We start from the raw sequence: 19,564 nt of genomic DNA, 5'->3' as shown, positions 1-19,564 counted from the left end.
CAAACTTGGACCATTCCACCCCATTCCTAAAGGCTGGTGCCATTGCCCTAGATATTCCAAACAATAAAGGGGTCCAGTAGTATACCAGTTGGTGTTCTTACCTGAGAGGTCCAGCTACATCTTCCCCGAGCGTCTCTTGCATGCGCCATATTTAGACACTGACTGACTGCCTTTTTCTCCATACCCTCAGTACTGAGGCACGGGCTGTGCTGTGTTTGAGCAGAAATGGGTGGGTCTGAGAGCTGAATGCTACATGATATACTGCCACATCAACCCAGGAGTTGAATCGAATCACTCAGTGATCAGTCTGGCAACATCATATGCCCATAAATCAGAGAATTGTCTAATAGCATAGCAGTCTCTTTTTACCATCCCCCAAATGTTCACCAGCCATCCCTAGATTAGCATACAACATGCTCTACAGGATTCTGAATGCATGGAAGTACCCAAAGAAGAAACAAATTCGAAATAGAGGCCGAATCCCATTTTGAAAAATACCATCTCAACTGAAGATACCTACAACTTCTTTGTTGAGCAAATTTTCTGTTCAGGGACAGGACCAGCCAGAAAAGGCTAACCCCTCCCTTCAGCCACAGGAACCTGGCAGGCAGTGAAGCAGGAAACTAATCCTGGGCCAGGATTCCCCCAAGAGCTCTGTCCCAGCTGTTCAGCTGTACTAAATGTCTTTGTTGGGCTGGATCCCTAGCGCCCATGATGTATGGATAGGATAGGGATTTTCAAAATCACTGTTTGGTAAGTAATGATACTACTACTCGTAATAGCTCACATTCATTGAATGGCTACTACATGGAAGGCTTCCCAGTGCTTCACAAGCATAATCTCATTTAATCTTCACAGTAAACCTATGAGGTAGGTAAGCCCCATTACACAGAAGGGAAAACTGACCCTCTGAAAGGTCAACTGACTTGTCTAAAGTAATCCCGTCAGCAAATAAGTAGCAGAGCAAGGAGTAGAACCAACATCCATCGGGAAGTTTCCACTGGTGCTCCAAAACTACCCATCTGGAAAAGCAGAGAGAAGCACATGCCTGTAGGGTATGGGGGAAAATGTGAGAGCCCCCAATTCTCTGGAGGTAGAGACCTAAGGATAGTTGAATTGGGGACTTTGCTGGAGCAAGCTGAAACAAAATGGAAAGAGAGAAAGAAGAGAAAGCTTGACTTTGGGGAGTTGGTTTTCACTGTTTCTAAGCCAAGAGCTAAACCACCCTCCCGCAACCTGTCTCCTATGCGGCTAAGGCAGTGGCATAACAAAAGGTCTCGTGCATTGGGGAAACTTCTAAAATATTTTAAGACCAAGAACCTTGCTCTCACTGAACCAGTGACTCAGTGTAGAGGAGCTCCTTTGATTTGGACATCCCAAAAGCCTAGATACCTTAAATTATTTGCCTTCCCTATACCTGACATTTTGAAGACTTAGGTAAATAACAAGTAAATATTTACTTGGTAAATACATACTCCTTGGGGTGCCTGGGTAGCTCAGTGGGTTAAGCGTCTGCCTTTGGCTCAGGTCATGATCTCAGGGTCCTGGGATTGAGCCCCACCTTGGGTTCCCTGTTCAACAAGAAGCCTGCTTCTCCCTCTCTCTCTCCCCCTGCTTTATTCCCTCTCTCACTCTCTCTCTCTCTTTTAAATAAACAAAATCTTAAAAAATAAATACATATTGTTAATAAAGTTTCTTTCCAAAATGCCTCTAACAGATGTCCTGAGCACACCCCGTGCAATCACCTACACCTTCTGTGCATCTCCAGATCTAGAAAAAAAACTCATTGCTGGTCACAAGATCCCTCTGCCCCGCATCTCCCAACTCTTAACTACATGGTTCAACCAAGAGATGGCCTTGTAAATTCCAGTGTCAGAGATGGCATAAAGAACCATTTGTATTTTTGACCTCACACTGGCCTGGCCTCATTCCCAGGCAGTTGAGGACATTTGGATTTGAGTACCACACATAAAAATAATTCAAAATATATGGGCAAGGCCTCACTAATTGCAGCCCCTTCTGGCAAAATGGGAAGCGCTTCAAGCCTACAGATAAAGAAAAGACTATTCAGGAAACTGAACTTTAAAAAGGAAAAAGTTCATGTGATTATTGCCATCTATGGTCTAAGAGAGCAACCTGCAAAGGATGATTGCTTGGTTGGTTGCAATATGTAGGGTCTTGGGTTAGGACATCTGGGTGACAAAAAGAGGTACAATCACTATTGTTTCTTCTACTACTGAAGATAATAAAGGGGATTACAAGGGAGAAAATGTACAGTCTATTTTCCCCAAGCATTTTCACCTGCAACATGTCAGCTGATTCCCAATGAGATATCTAGAAGAGGGTTAGCATTCCACCATGTTTTGAGGAGAGGCACAGAGTGCTTCAGATGCATATCTGAAGTAACCAATGCTGAGTAAAAATGTTGAACATTGACTAGAGGGTGGCAGTAATGAAATCACCTCTTGAATGGTGTTTTCTGCTACAAAAATGTTCAGGACCTCTGGTAAAGAGAGGACCTAGCACCTCCAAGGGCCCAGAGATGGCTGAAACCACACTGGCCAAGGCATGGCTCCTACAAGCTAGCCCGTCTTCTCTACCTCTGTCCTTCAACCTCCTCTAGCCGACTCACCACGCTCTCCATTTTCTACTAATCAAAACCCCAATTCAACTATATTCAACTATTCCAAACCATACTGATTTGTTTCTTCTCTGAACTCTTTGTTTTGGATCATACATCCTTTTGAAAATCTGATGAAAGATATAGACTTTTTCCTTTTAAGGGATATGTGTTGGCAGACATGTTGCACACTCCTGCAGACCCTTGCATGCATTCTCGCTCTCTGTCTGTCTCTCTCTCACACACACACACGCACACATGCACACACACACACATACACTTGGAGTACACAATTTCAGTCCTTGGGCTAATTTAAAAAGGAATTACCCTTAAGGCCAGATGAAGAAAACCTGAGACTAGGCAAGCTTACAGGTTGAACATTCTCCTTTGACTTTCTAGCAACCTCTTACTCCTAACCTCAGCCTACTTGCCCTATCCTGTGCCTTTTAGCTTCTTGTTGTCCTTGATTACCCAGGGTTCATTATTACCTTGGCCCTTCTCCACCCATCTGGGAGTCTCATTTCATCAGGACTCATCTGGCATAATGAGCTAGTTTTCTTGGTGGGCCGATCCCAGATGCTATATTTGACAAAGATTTGCAGATCAAGTAGGACATGTATTTGAACTGGGGTCTTCTGCAAATAATAGGGAGATTATTTGGAAAGAGGAGGAGCCCTTTCAGAACTACAGCTCATTTCACCTAGGACCACTCCTGTCTACTCTAGAACACACAATACTCCAGATGGTGACCTACTCAGATATGAGATAACAGTCTATAACTGCATATGAAGAAAGGACAAAGGCCATGTCACATACATGATGGTCTTCCCTAAACAACTATCTTCATACTCTTTGTACCTGAGACTCTGCCACTGTTATCAATGGCTTACCACTCCTTCACACACTGATCCCAACAGTTTATGTCCGAACTACCATAGGGGAATAGTTGAGGTAAAAAATCCTTACGGAAGCTGGTGGCAAGTCCTTCTTGTGAATGAATGACCACAGGATGGAGAGCTTGTCCCGGGAGGCCACAGTGCTGGTATAGGTGCAGACAAGTGTGACATCAGATCCAACAGTCACATTCACAACACTGTTTGGGATGGTTACCTGCACCATACTAACTTGACCTGAAAAAATAATCATCAAAAAGAAAATGATACACTTTCACATTCTGATGACACTTTTTCATTACCAAGCACTTTCGTTGACATCTTGTTGAAGGAATCCAGGGTGAAGAGGAGGAGGAGAATAAACTATACAGGAAAGCTGAGCAAGCAACTGGCATGGAGATAGCAGAGTTTCTAACAAATTATGATGTAATGAAACTCAGGTCCTATGTGATGGTGAGGCAATAACACCAAACTGGGAATTCTTCTGTATGAGGACTGTCTTAAACAGATGTTCTTAAAATATTGTCCAGGGACCAAAAAAGGTCCACGAATATGGGGAACAACTAATCCAGTTTGTCCAAGACTAACAGATTTCTTTGACGTGGAACTTACAGGTTTTTTTCTTCCAAGTCTTTATTTAAATTCAAGTTAGCTAACATATTGAGTAGTATTGGTTTCAGGAGTAGAATTTAGTGACTCATCACTTACATGTAATACCCAGAGCTCATCCCAGCAAGTGCCCTCTTTAATAGCCATCACCCGTTCAACCCATCCCGCCTCCCACATCCCCTCCAGCAACCCTCACTTCGTTCTCTATCATTAAGAGTCTTTTATGGTTTGCCTTCCTCTCTATTTTGATCGTATTTTATTTTCCTTCCCTTCCTCTATGTTCATCTGCTTTGTTTCTTAAATTCCACATAAGATTGAAATTATATGGTATTTTTCTTTCTCTGACTGACAGATTAACATAATACCCTCTAGTTCCATTCACGTTGCTGCAAATGGCAAGATTGCATCTCTCTCTCTTTTTTTTTTTTGGCTGAGTAATATCATATATATATTTATATATATAACATATTTATTTATATATACCTCAACCATCTCTCTCTCTCTCTCTCTATATATATATATGGATATATATGGATAAAGAAGAGGATATATATATATATATATATATATCCTCTTCTTTATCCATATATATCCATTCAGCAGTTGATGGACATTTGGAGTCTTTCCATATTTTGGCTATTGTGGACATTGCTGCTCTAAATATTGGGGTGCATGTGCCCCTTTGAATCAATATTTTTGTATCCTTTGGGTAAATATCTAGTAGTGCAATGGCTGGTTCATAGGGTAGCTCTATTTTTAACTTTCTGAGGAACCTCCATACTGTTTTCCAGAGTGGCTGTACCAGTTTGCATTCCCACCAAAAGTGTAGGGGTGTTCCCCTCTCACTGCATCCTCACCAACATCTATTGTTTCCTGACTTGTTACTTTAGCCATTCTGACAGGTGCAAGGTGGTATCTCATTGTGGTTTTGATTTGTATTTCCCTGATGATGAGTGACGTTGAGCATTTTTTTGTGTGTCTATTGGCCACTTGTATGTTTTCTTTGGAGGAACTTTCAGTTTTAAAATAGGGTTTCAGCAAACCATACTGCTTTTGTTAGGATGTCCAGTGCTTAAACCAGGAAAATCTCAGGAAAACCAGGATGAGTTGGTCACCTTATCCCTACGACCATTTTGAGAAACTTTAAGATCAAAATGATATTAATAATGATATAAAAAAGTTATCTTTCTTTTTCACTCTCATCCTCTCATTAGTGTACAGTGGGGTGTTTCACTAGCTACTGATGATGGTGACATCATTGCTTTTGCAGCTAATGGAATGTGTGCTTATATATTTTTTGTTTAAATAATTTTTAGTTTTAATTTCTAACCCAATAAATATAGATAGAAATAAGTGACAGCAAAAATTCCTTGGGAATCCTCAGGTCCTTTCAATTTTTAATTGAAAATTTTATTGAGATAACAGTAGAGTCACATGCAGTTCTAAGAAACAGCACCGATATTCCATATACACTTTACCCAGCCCCCACAATGGTAACATTTTATAAAACTATACTGTAAAATCACAGATAGGACACTGACATTGATCCACTGATCTTATTTGTATTTCTCCAGTTCTACTGGTATTCAAGTGGGTGTGTGTGCATTTAGTTTGATACACTTTTATCACATGTGTAAGTTTGTGTATCTACCATCACAATCAAGATACTGAACAGTTCCATCACTACAAATATCCCTAATGTTGGCTTTTTACAATCACACTCACATCCCTCCTGCACCCCATCCCTGATTCTAAGTATTGGCAGCCACTAATCTATCTTTCATTTATAAAATTTTCATTTTGTAATCTTTTGAGATGGGCTTCTTTCACTTATCATAATTAGGATTCTACCCAAGTTGCATTGATAACTCACTGCCATTTGTTGCTTAGGAGTACTCAATCTGTTTAACAATTTACCTATTTAGGAACATCTAGGTTGTTTCCAGGTTTGGACTGTTGAATAAAAGTCCAGTGTACAGATTTTTGTGGAAACATAAATTTCTATTTCACTGGGATAAATTCACAAGAGTGCAATTGATGGGTCCAATGATAGCGACGGGTTTAGGTTTATTAAAAGCAAAAACAGGGGTTCCTGGGTAGCTCAGTCAGTTGAGTGTCCAATTCTTGATCTCAGCTCAGGTCTTGATCTTGGGGTCATAGTTTCAAGCCCCATTTTGGGCTCTACACTGGGCATAAGACCTACTTAAACACACACACACACACACACAGGCATACTGAAAACCAGCCACATACTTTTCCAGAGTGGCTATACAAATAAACATTCTCACCAATAACATATGAGCCGTCCAGTCTCTCCACATCTTCCCCAGTCTCTAGTGTTGTCACTATTCTCTACTTCAACCATTATAATAAGAGGGTAGTAATATATCATTGTGATTTTAATTTATCTTTCCCTGATGTAATTTAATGATGCTAAACAACTTCTTATATGCGAACTTTCCATTTGTATATCTTCCTCAGTGAAAGGTCTGTTCATATTTTTAGCCCATTTTCTAATTGGATTATTTAATTTTCAACTGGTGAATTTTGAGAGTTCCCTGTGTAATCTAGATTCCAGTCTCTTCTTGGAGAGAGAGAGGTTATTTTTTTCTTCCTTTCCAATCCATATTCTTTTTATTGCTTTTTACTATCTTATTGCAGTGACTATAACTTCCAGTACTTTACATGTACAACATGTACATAACATAATACAAAACATGTTAGCTGTTGGTTATTTGTAGACGTTTTTTAATCAAGTTGAGGTAATTCTCCTCTGTCATGGATTGAATTGTGTACCACCAAAAGATATGTATAAGTTCTAATTCCTGATATCCGTGAATGTGACCTTATTTGGAAATAGGGTCTTTGCAATGTAATTAAGTTAAGGATCTTGAGAAGAGATGATTCTGGATTTGGGGTGGGCTTTAAACCCAATGATTATTGTCCCCCTAAGAAAAAGGAGAGGGAGATTTGACAAAAATACACAAAGAGAAAGTCCATATGAGGATAAAATCAAACACTGGAGCATTGTATATACACATGAAGGAACACCAAGAATTTCTAGAAGCCAAGTAGCAGAAAGACATGGCACAGAGAGAAACAATATTGTCAAAGCTTTACCTTCAGACTTTTGGCCTCCAGAACTGTGAGAGAATAAATTTCTCTTGTTTCATGCCACCCAGTTTCTGGCAATTTGTGGCAGCTCTTTAAAATGAACACATCTTTTATTGTTTAACTTGCTGAGCAAGTTTATCATGAACGAGTATTGAATTTTGTCAGATGCTCTTTTTGTATCAATTGAAATAATCATTTGTTTTTTTTCTTTAGCCAGTTGATAGGATATATTACACCAAATAACCCTGAGTGTTGAGCCAGCCTTACATATTCAAAATAAATCCTACTTGGTCATGGTGTAGAATTATTTTCCAGAGTAGGATTCAATTTCCTAGTGCTTTCTCATGAGTTATTGAGTCAAAGTTCATGAAAGAATTTGGTCTATAGTTTTCTCTTTCTGCACTGTCTGTCTGGTTTTAGTATCAGGGTAATACTGGCCTCATAAAATGAGTTGAAAATGTTACGTCTTCTATGTTTTGGAAAAGTCTGTGTAAAATTGTTGTTAATTATTTTTTAAATGTTTGGTAGACTTATCCAGTGAAAGTATCTAGGGTTAAGTATTTCTTTTTCAGTAGCTTTTTAAACTATGAATTCAATTTCTTTAAGAGTTTTGGGATATTCAGATTATCTACTTTGTATTGAGTGAGTTTTAGTAGTTTGTTGTTTTGGGGGAATTGGTTCAAAGAACCAGATTTTTATTCATTTAATAATTTTCTTATTTCAATTTCATTGACTTCAGCTCTTTATTATTTCCTTTCTTCTCTTTGCTTTGAGTTTATTTTACTCTTTCTTCCAGTTTCTTGATGTAGAAACTTCAATTATTGACTTGACACTTTTCTTAATTTCAAATGGAAGCATTTAGTGCTATAATTTTCTCTCTCAGCACTGCTTTAGTTGCATATAACATATTTCCATATGTTATGTTTTCATTTTTATTCAGCTTTATATATATTCTTTAAATTTCCTTTGAGATTTCCTTTTTGGTCCATAGATTATTTAGAAGTGAGTAGTATAATTACCAAGAGTTTAGGGACTTTTTTTTTCCTCTTTCTGTTCTTGATTTCTAGTTTGATTCCATTGTGCTCAGAGAACAGATTCTGCATGATTTTAATTCTTTTACATTTGTGGAGGTTTTTTGTTTGTTTGTTTGTTTTTAATGGATGAGTATGTACTCTATCTTGGTAAATATTCTGCAGGTACCCAGGGAAACAAGTGCATTTTGTTATGGTTGGGTGAAGTGTTTTATACAAAGAGATATGTTTTAAAACATTATGGGGACGCCTGGGTGGTGCAGTCATTTAAGCGTCTGATTCTTGGTTTTGTCTCGTGTCATGATCTCAAGCCCCTTGCCAGGCTCCTTGTTCAAGATGGGGTCTGCTTAAAGATTCTCTCTCTCTCTCTCTCTCTCTCTGCCCCTCCCCCATCCCTCAAAAAATAAATAAATCTTTAAAAAATATGAATTCTCACCAAGGAAGACCACATTATGGGCCTTAAAACAAATCTTAACACATTTAAAAAAACAAATCACACAATATCTGCCCCCAGACCACAGTGGAATTAAAGCAGAAATAAATTAACAAAAAGATTACTGGGAAGTGCCCAAAATACACGGAGATTAAATAACACACTTCTAAAGAACACATACATCAAATAAATCTCAAGCAAAATTTTAAAATATTTTTAACTAATGAAAATGAAAACACAACTTATAAGAATTTCTGGTATGCAACAAAAGCAGTGCTTAGAGGTAAATTTGCAGCATTAAATGCATATATTAGAAAACAAGAAAGATCTAAAATCAATCATGTAAGCTTACACTTTAGGAAACCAGAAAAAAAGAAAAAGTCATATCCAAAGCAGAAGAAAATAAATAATAAAAATTAGAGTAGAAATCAATGAAATTGAAAACAAGGCATCAATACAGAAAACCAAAGAAACAAAAACTGGTTATTGTAAAAGACAGTAAAATTGAAAAGACTCTAACTTGGCTAAGATAAAAAATAGAGTGAACACAAATTGTTAATATCAGAAATTGAAGGGGGCATGGCTATAGATACCATGGACAGTAAAAAGATGATAAAAGAATACTAGGAAAAACTTTATGCCTACAAATTTGATAACCTAGATAAAATGGACCAATTCCTTGAAAAACACAACCTACTAAAATTCACACAAGAAGTAGACAGTTTTGTCAGGCCTGTATCCACTTTGTATCTACTAAAGAATTTGAATGAAGAGGTAATTAATAACCTCCCCAAACAGAAAGCACCAGGCCCAGATGGGTTCAATGATGAATTCTACCAAACATTTAAGGAAGAAATTCTATCAATTTTCTACACACTCTCTCAGAAGATAGAACAGGAGAAATATTTCCTAACTCATCCTATGATGTCAACATCACCCTAATACTAAAACCAGACAAAGACATCACAAGAAAACTATAGACCAATATCTCTAATGAACACAGATGCAAAAACCCTCAACACAATATTAGTAAGTCAAATCCAACAATGCATAGAGAGATTCTACACCATGGCCAAGTGGGATTTGTCTCAGGTATGCAAGGCTGGCTCAAAATTTGAAAAAGAATTAATGCAATCTATCACATGAACAGGTTTTTAAAAATCACATGATCATATCAGTATATGCAGAAAAAGCATTTGCCAAAGTCTTTCATCCATTAAAACTCTCAACTAGGAATATAAGGGAACTTATAGGAACTTATAGGAATATAAGGGAACATCTACCAAAAAAAACCTGCCACTAACATCATCCTTAATGGTGAGAAATTAGAAGTTTTCCTACTAAGAGTAGGAGAAAGACAAGGGTGTTACCTTTCATCATTCCTTTTCAACCTCATTCTGAAAGTTCTACCTAATGCAAAAAGATACAAAAAGGAAACAAAAAGTATACAGATTGTGAAGGAAATAACAGATGACATGATTGCCTATGTAGAAAAATCCAAAAGAATCAACAACAATGAAAACCTATGGAATTAATAGTGATTAAAGCCAGTTTTCAGGATATCAGATTAAGGCACAAAAGTTAATTGCTTTCCTATATACTGGCTGTGAACATGTGGAATTTGAAATTAAAAACACAATACCATTTACATTAGCACCCTTAAAATGAAATATCTGAGTATAAATCTAACTAATCTAATATCTGTTCAAAACCCATATGAGGAAAACTAGAAAACTCTGATGAAACAAATAAAAAAAACCACAAGTAAATGGACAGGTAATCTATGTTCAATAGAATAGGAAGTCTCAATATTTCCAACTTGTCAATTCTCCCCAACTTGATCTATCAAGTCAATGTTATTACAACCAAAATCCCAGGAAGTTATTTTGTGGATATTGACAAAGTTATTCTAAAGTTTGTATGGAGAAGTAAAAGAACCAGAATAGCCAATACAATATTGAAGAAGAACAAATTTGGTGGACTGACACTACTTCAAGACTTTTTATAGAGATATATAGTAATTAAGACTGTACAGTATTGGTGAAAAAAAATAGGCAAATAGATTAATGCAACACAATAGAAAGCGCTGAAAAAGAGCCACATAAAAGAGTCAACTGATTTTTGACAAAGGAAGGAGCAAAGGAAATACAATGGAACAAAGATAATCTTTTCAACAAATGGGTGCTGAAATAACTGGATGCCCATGTACAAAAAAAAAAAATGAATCTAGCCACAAAAAAATCTCAAAATGGATCACAGATCTAAATGAAAAAGCAAAATATAAAACTCCTAGAATATAATATAAGAGAAAATCTAGATGATCTTGGTATAGTAATGAATTTTTAGATAAAACACCAAAGGCACAATCCATGAAAGAAATAATTGATAAGCTGGACTTTATTAAAACTAAAATATTCCGCTCTGCAGAAGACACTGTCAAGAGAATGAGAAGACTAAAGCCACAGACTAACAGAGACTATTTACAAAAGACATATTTGATAATGTTCTTCTATCCAAACTATACAAATAACTCCTAAAACTTGTTAATAAGAAAACAAACAACCATATTAAAATGGATTAAAGACCTTAGCAGACACCTCACCAAAGATTATATACAGATGGCAAATATGCATCTGGAAAGATGCTTCACATCCTATGTCATCAGGGGGATAGAAATTAAAACAATGAGATACTATTACACACCCATTAGAATGGCCAAAATACAGAACACTGACAACACCAAATGCTGGTGAGGATGTGGAACAACAGGAATTCTCGTTTATTCATGGTGGGGATGCAAGATGGTACAGACATTTTGAAGACAGCTTGGTGTTTATTTACAAAACTAAAACACTCTTACCATACTATCCAGCAATTATGCTCTTTGGTATTTACCCAAAAAAGCTGAAAATTTAATCCACACAAAAATCTGCGCATGAATGTTTATAGTAGCCTTGTGTATAACTGCCCAAACTTGGAAGCAACCAAGGCGTCCTTCAGTAGGTGAATTGATTAGTCAACTGTGGTATATAGGGGCACCTGGGTGGCTCAGTTGGTTGAGTGTCTGACTCTTGATTTCAGCTCAGATTATGATCTTAGGGTCCTGGCATGGAACCTCACATCAGGATCCCCACTCAATGGGGAATCTGTTTGAGGATTCTCTTTCTCTCTCCCTCTGCTCCTCCCCCATGCACTCTCTTGCTCTCTCTCTCTCCCTCTAACTATAAATAAATAAATATTTTTAAAAATCCTTTTAAAAATAAATTTAAAAATATATAAACTGTGGTATGTACAAACAATGGAATATTATTCAGTGTTAAAAGAGGAGCTGTTAAGCCATGGAAAGATATGGAGTGACATTAAATATATATTACTGGGTGAAAAAAGCCAATCTGGAAAGTCATCTTGAAATCCAGATTATTTCAATCCTGATATTCTGGAAAAAGCAAAACTATGGAGACAGTATAAATATCATTGGATTCAAGGGGTTAGTGGGGAGGAAGACATGGATAGGTGGAGCAGAGAGGATTTTTAGGGCAGTGAATATATTCTATATGATAATATAATGGCAGATACATGTCATTATACACTTCTCCAAACCTGTAGACATTTTGCCGATCATGTCAGAAAACTCCCATTTAAATGTCATTTTGGCAGACAGTCTCTTTTCTTTGGTTTCATGTTTTACCCACAGGGCTTGGACTACTTTTGTGGGCTAGGGTTCAAATGCTAAGGTTTTTTAAAGATTTTATTCATTTATTTGACGGAGAAAGAGCACAAGCAGGGAGAGCAGGCAGAGGAAGAGGGAGAAGCAGGCTTCCTGCTGAGCAGGCAGCCCAGTGTGGGACTCCATCCCAGGGTCCTGGGATCTTGACCTGAGTGGAAGGCAGACACTTAACTGACTAAGCCACCCAGGTGCCCCTCTAATGCTAGTTTAATTTCCAGAGTCTCTGCAGTGTTGTTTTGGTCTCTTTGGTTTATCTGCTATCACTAGGGCTTCTGTTTGTCTCTGATTCTCTTGCCTGAGTGGGTGGAAGGGTTTCCCCAGGTCAGGTTGCTGGGGGTCTCTCAGTAAGGGATCAGTATGGTGGGACACTCCTACTCCTACTGGTAGCCCTGGCTACTCCTGTGTCTCGTGGGTGGGGGGAGAGTCTGAGTCCCACACCAAGAGCCTTCCAGAACTGAACACTTGCTGTGACTTCATTCTCTTGTCTGTTCTACCCTCCCACCTCAGTGTCCCTAGATCAAAGTGAGGAGTCTCAGGCCCAGTGGGGAAAAAGAATGCTTCCTTTGTCTACTCTTGTTAGTGTGGCTTCTGATGACTCGCCCAGTAGTTGGTTCACTTGATGTCAGAAGGACTCTCATTAGATCTAGTGGAAGAATAAGCTTCCCTAGGCTACCCTCTGTTGCTAGGTTGGGATGTAGAAATGCCAGAACTGGCTACCCTCCTTCTTTGGGATGCAAAGAAATAAGACACCTTGCCACTGTTATTCTCAGGGTCCCAAAACCCTTTACTTTTTCTTACCATCTTTCAGAGTTCTCCCTTGGTTGTCTCTTGCATTATTTCCAGGGAGGGTTTAGACTTGTGCTTAGCAGAAAGAAGCAAGGACAAGCAGATCTATGCCTTTTTATACAGGTCAGAAATTTTCCTCAAGTTTTAAGAGTATTAAAAGGGTCCTGAGACCACCGAATTTGAGAGCTGTTGGCTTTCCAAAAGGGTGAGCTGTCCCTATGATTTGGAGGAACAGTACTCTACCCCAAAACCCAGCCTACCACGGTGCCTGAAATTCTCAGCACCATATAAGCATCTTTCAAAAAGGCTGTGATAGGGGACAACAGTTTGAGTAACACTATTGAGGCATTGGCTAATCTGATTAACTGGTTATTACCTATTGCAAACTCAGAGTATAGAAGATCTCCAAGATGGAACATAAGACCATCAGATAGCTATTAGAAGAAAAGGCCAAGTTTAAGAGATGCTCTCTGTGCTGCAGAGGAACCCGAGTGGGAGTTCTCACTGCTTGCAGGGTTATAGACAAGGAGAAGAATGAGATACAGAAATCATGGAAAGATCAGAGGAAATACTACAGAAAGATAAATCCTGGATCCCTTCCCAATTCTGCACATCCCAAGACTCTTTTAATTAACATTTTTCTTACTTAACAACAGGCAAACATAAATCAGGGAATTGACATTTTGAAAAATTAGAAGAAAAAGCAAACTATGTACTGAGAACCTGGTTTTACATATTCAATAGCTAAGTTCTCTGTCACAGGCAAGCCACCTGGTTCAGCTGCTTCTCTGCCCGAGGTTGACTGTTTATAGGGTAACCAATACTGCGATCAACTGAGAAAAGTGATTTAGGATAGACCCCCATGCAGCACCTTCTGACTCTGCACAGTTTCCCTCTTCCCAATGTTCTCTCCATGCTTTCCCATGTCTCATTATGCCTTTCCAAAAAAACAGAACTGATCTACAGAAAACAGCAACTCTTTCCAGTGGAAACTTTATTGGGGAAAGCTAAGTCGCTCTCTCCTGCCCTCAAAGACCCCATCTCATTTTTCCTGGAAGTTAGACACATCTTTAGCTATGCTTAAATGATGACTTCCAAATGTCTTTAAAGTGTCCAAAATAAAAAGGACGGAATGGGGATTTGGTGGCCATTAAAGTTCCCAGAAACTTTCCCCTAAAAACAGAGATTTTGAAAGTAGTATTTGGTCATTGTTTTTGTTTTCCAGTTTATGTCCCATTGTCTGCTATGGAGTTGGCTATTGGTGGGAGCCTATGACAAAGTAATCACCCTGCCCTCAACCCCCAAAATACCTTTAAAGGCTGCTCTCTGAGAAAACGCTGGAAGGCAAAGTAAGCACAGCTCCCATACAAGGCAAGCCATGGAAGAGGCAGAGTTGTCTGTCAACAAATACCTATTGAGCACCTGTTTTGTGCCACACACAGTGCTAAACATGGGGAAACAGTAATAAATAAGACAGACACAATCTCTACTCACCCTATCAACACAGCAGGAAGCCATTTAGAGCACAGACCAGAATGAGGACAAAGGAAAATTAAGGCTTTGGGAACTATAAATGTGATTAAGACATTTGCAACATTTTTAAAGATAGAAGACCTACAAATACATAAATCATTTGAAATCTGTATAAGCTCGACAATATCACCTTAGAATAAGGATGGTAACTTCCAAGTCTACTGTGAGATGGTGTTTTTTAAGACAAGGACACATTGTCCTATAAATAGGTAACAGTTGGCAAGGCAGTATCTCTAGACCATTTTCTTGCCCAGATTCCTCATACCCACAGCACAACAATCAATCCTTAAATTCTGAAGAAAGTTTTCAGAAGTTGTCCCTCCTGGAGAGAGCAACATGCTTCAGAAACCAAAGCTACATATTTCCAGATGAATTTTTTAAAATGTCACCTGATCCCATTAGTGCACATTACTTAAGCCATGAAGATTAGCCTCTAGTCCACCCAAGAGGATTTCCTGTGATGGTGTAAATGTTTTATCTCAGTACTACCATCTGATTCAGTAAGTCACTACCCACACGTGTTTGCTGAGCACATGGAATTTTGCTAGTGTGACTGAGGAACTGAATTTCTCATTTCGTTTCATTTGAATTAATTTAAATCGAGGTAGTCATTATGCAGAGAGTGAACAGCACAAATGTAACCTTAAACTGAAAGTGATTCTGTGAGTTGCCAGTTAGAAAAGAAAGCAAGAAAGAAAGAAAAGAAAGAATGAGAGAGAGAGAGAGAGAGAGAGAGAGAGAAAGGAAGGAAGGAAGGAAGGATGGAAGGAAGGAAGAAAGATAGAAAGAAAATTTCCCTCCCTTTGGATTAACTTACTTTAAATTGGGAAATTACTTTAAAATTTAAAAAATCAGAAAAATCTCTGGGTTAACAAGACAGCGAATGAATAACAACCTATAGATTAGCGCCTGATTTAAACAAAACTCAGAACTGCACTCTCCCTCAGTGTCCTGGCTGGATGAGAAAGCAAAACAAAACAACACATATGTGGTTTAAATATGTGAGATTGTTTTTAAAAAATCAGGGCTGATGATTAAAAGAAACTAATCCAAAGTGTATACATAAAGCAATCAACGTTTTGCAAAGATTTTTTTTTCATGTTTTGGTAATGATTGTTCACTTGTGTACTTACTGCCTACAATATGGCAGACACCGTGCTTACGAGGGAATTATTATCTTAATACACCAGAGCAAAAATCTTTATCAAATAACCATATTTAACATGATGCCTTCGAAGTGATTTAATTTCCAGCAATTTCACATATAATTGCTTCGTTTTTGACTTACAGTATAACCAAATGATCACTTTTTGGATTTGACCATGAGACTAAAGCTCAAGGATATTACTGCTTTGAAATACATAACACATAACTCCAGAAAATGAAAATAACATTAAAAAAATTTTTAACAGGTGACTAATATATATTACAAGTATCCAAATGATATGTGTGAACATTTTGCCAAAGACATTTTTGATGGAAATAATTTTCCTGAAATGAAATGTAACCTAAGACTTCCTAAGTAGTCCTCAGAAAGATGATTTGATCATATCAACACTTATTGCAGTATAATTGACATATACAATTAGAAAGATTCTGATTAAAATCTGTCTTGCTTAATTGTATAGAAAATTGATTTTAAATATGCATGTGAAAATTGTTTCTGAATGCTTGGGAAGGTAATTCATTCTTTTGTTTTTCCAGCTTTACAGACACATAATTGACAAAAAACAAAGTGTGAGTGTACAGTGTACAATGTGTTGATTTGATACACTTACATATTGTAAAGTGACTACCACCAAAGTGTTAACTAACACCTCCATCACATCACATAATTACCATCTCTTTTTTGTGGTGAGAACACTTAAGGTCTACTCTCTGGCAATTTTCAGGTATATATACAGTGTTATTAACTAGAGTCATATACATGAGATCCCCAGAATTTGCTCATCTTCTAACTGGAAATCAATACCCTTTGTCTAACACCCCTCTCTGCCCCAAGCCCCTGCTCACCATCATTCTTCTCTGTTTCTATGAGTTTGGCTTTTGTAGATTCCACTTCTAAGTGATATCCTACAGTATTCATCTTTCTCTGTCTGACTTACTTCACTTAGCATAATGCCCTCAAGGTCCATCTATGTTGTTCCAAATGGCAGCATTTCAGAAGGTAATTCATTCTTTCAACAAACATTTACTATGAGCCTAAAATGTGCCAGGCACTGTGCTTGACACCAAAGAACATGACATTCTTCCTGACAAGGGAGACAAGTCCAGGTAGCACATCAAATTACACATTGGTAAAAACACTATCATTATTTCACAGATGTATCTGGATCACCTGAGGGACACTACCAATGCCAAGTATAGATTACTGAAATCTTCCTTTCTCCGACTTCCATATGTACATAAGCATAGCCAACAATAATATATTATACCATATTTCCATTCTACCTGCTACACTGACACTACCATATTTTGCTATGGACCAGCTAGACTCTACAGATACAGAAATACAGTATAGTCTATATGCCAACAAAACCAGCCTTACAGTCATGGAGGAACAAAGGCTCTGAAGTATTTATTGGTCACTCCGATTGGGTCTTGTTCTAAAAGTCACAATCAAATAAGATCGTGACATTGTCTAAGTAATTTTTAAAACAATAGAAAACTGTATACAAGGTAGAGACCCAATTTTGTCATGCTACACACACACACTTGTGTGTGTATGTGTGTGTGTGTATATACATACTTGCAAAGAAAAAAATATACATAAGAAATTCACCCAAAATCTCAGGGTGGTAAGAGTGCTGGTGATTTTTATTTTATTTATGTTTTCATATATTCAACTTGTCCACAATACCCATATACTACATTTGTAACCAGTTAAAATTAGTTATAGTAAAAACCATTCTTATAACTATTCCAAAACTTGTGTCAAGCATAGGCCTGCATAAGGCCTCACATAACGAAATGGTTATTGACTACATGTGTGATTTTAGGGGCCTCATGCAGAAGGCCCAGGCAACCAAATTAGCTAACGACTGGAAGATCTTTGAGAGGGAACACAGACTTACACTGTCTAAAATTAAAGTTTAAAATGAATATTCCTGGTTTGGGGGGAGGAAGAATTGTGACGTGTTCCCACCAGGACAGAAACTGAAAAAGGTGGCTTGTTCCAGTTCTAAGTCCTAGTTAAATCATGGAATAAATACAATATTGCCTTCTGGTGACTCCATAGAACATGTATGTTTAAACATGTAGAAATGAACAGTTAGAGAACCATTACTGAATACCATGCCATTTTGAAAATTCACACTTTTTAATTATGAACATAGTATAATATTCTTCGTAGAAACTCCAGAAAATAAGGAAAACCTGGGGAATAAAAAAATCATCTAGATTCCCATCACCCAGAGGCAATCACCATGAGCACTTTGGTATATAACCTTCCAGCAATTTATTCTAGTCAAATGTGTGTGTCTTCTTTTTCACTTAATATTTTATCTTGGACGTTTTCTTCTGCCATTAAATACACTCAGTGACCCTCCTTCTAATGACTGCCTAATATTACTGATGGCTTAACAATATCAGAATGACTGTAAATAATATTATTGTACCTACCATAGAGTTCATATTATAAAGACAGATTCAAATGGATTTGGTATTTGAAAAAAATGAGCCAAGGGATTTTCTGAATTAGTGGTCTCTTCTGGGTCTTACCCACATCAGGACCTTGACTCTAAAAATGATTATGTTTTGCTCCAATTCCTGAAAACACCCATATTGTGCACAACAATAAATCACTCACATATTTTCCAAAATATGGTCTTGGTTTTCAGTTCGGAAAACTGCAGCTGCTACAGAAATGTTGCAGAGTAAATCATAGCAGGCCCTCCAAGCCTGCTTGTCATAGCAAAACAAGTGGATCATAGCAAGTTCCCTTAAAAGAAACACTAAAATGAATGAGAAAAAAACTATCCTCGGTGCAAAACTTCAGCTTCCCAGCAAATTAATCTGTTCACCTTCCAAATTTAAAAGAGAGAGAGAGAGAAAGAAAACTACTGTGATTTTCTGAGAAAATTTTAATTCAGAAGCTCCATAAAATTACATTTACAACGTGGCCTATATTTGCTAAACTAGAGGTCTGAAAACTACTTTATTCAGCAAAGTAATTATAATTCTTTTGAAGTGCAAGAGGAGAACACTCATGCAAAAATTTGCGATTTTGTCTTAAAAAAAACCTCCATCCCCAATCATCTGGGATAGTTTGGAGATCCTTTCCTTACCTGCAAGGCAGCTTAGGATCAGAAAGACCTTCCAAAATGCGAACACCATTGTGCCAGTGTTCGCGGAGCGCAGCGTTTAGGCTAGTCGCCTGCCTGGGCTAAGCTGAGTCTCAAGCGCCTCCTTCAACCACACCGAGCTTTGCCAGGCTTATCTGCAGGCATCACGGAGCAAACAGCCTCTTCGGGCTTACTTATTGGGTACAGTCCTTTCTCAGAGCAGATTTGTGTTTCTTTGAAACACTTTTCATGGGGCGTGTTTCCTTGATATACTTGCTACTGCGTTAATAATAAACCCATGCATTTAAATTCTTCAGGCTATTTGTACACAGATTCTCTGAGCTTTAGTGTTTAAAATCAATCTTACTAAAAAGTTAAACTTGGGGGGTATACAGTGGGGAGTGAGCCTATACAAATAAAAGCCGACAAGGCTAATTAATTTCAAATATTTCCATCGAAGACTTCCAGCATGGATTCACTAACCTTCGTTTGCAAATTAGGTCAGTAAATTGGTGCTCTAAGATTTTCTCAGGAG

At 37.8% G+C, this 19,564-nt stretch overlaps 1 protein-coding gene across 2 annotated transcripts in view; it reads right to left on the bottom strand.

The window, feature by feature from the left end:
• Nucleotides 1–19,138, bottom strand: part of VSIG1 (V-set and immunoglobulin domain containing 1) — a 37,728-nt gene extending 18,590 nt beyond the window's left edge. The window contains exons 1-3 of one of the 2 annotated variants that reach the window (XM_032331198.1): nt 19,033–19,138; nt 3,587–3,750; nt 102–209 (exon numbers count right to left, since the gene is read on the bottom strand). In XM_032331198.1, the coding sequence (XP_032187089.1) occupies nt 102–209; nt 3,587–3,750; nt 19,033–19,081 (321 nt within the window). In that variant the 5' untranslated portion in view covers nt 19,082–19,138. The remainder of the gene's footprint in view (nt 1–101; nt 210–3,586; nt 3,751–19,032) is intronic. The other variant, XM_032331199.1, reaches the window with a different exon arrangement.
• Between the last annotated feature and the right edge of the window lie 426 nt (nt 19,139–19,564).

Source organism: Mustela erminea, chromosome X (assembly GCF_009829155.1).
Source record: "Mustela erminea isolate mMusErm1 chromosome X, mMusErm1.Pri, whole genome shotgun sequence".
Lineage (NCBI taxonomy): Eukaryota > Metazoa > Chordata > Mammalia > Carnivora > Mustelidae > Mustela > Mustela erminea.
This window is presented reverse-complemented; position numbering and strand designations above follow the sequence as displayed.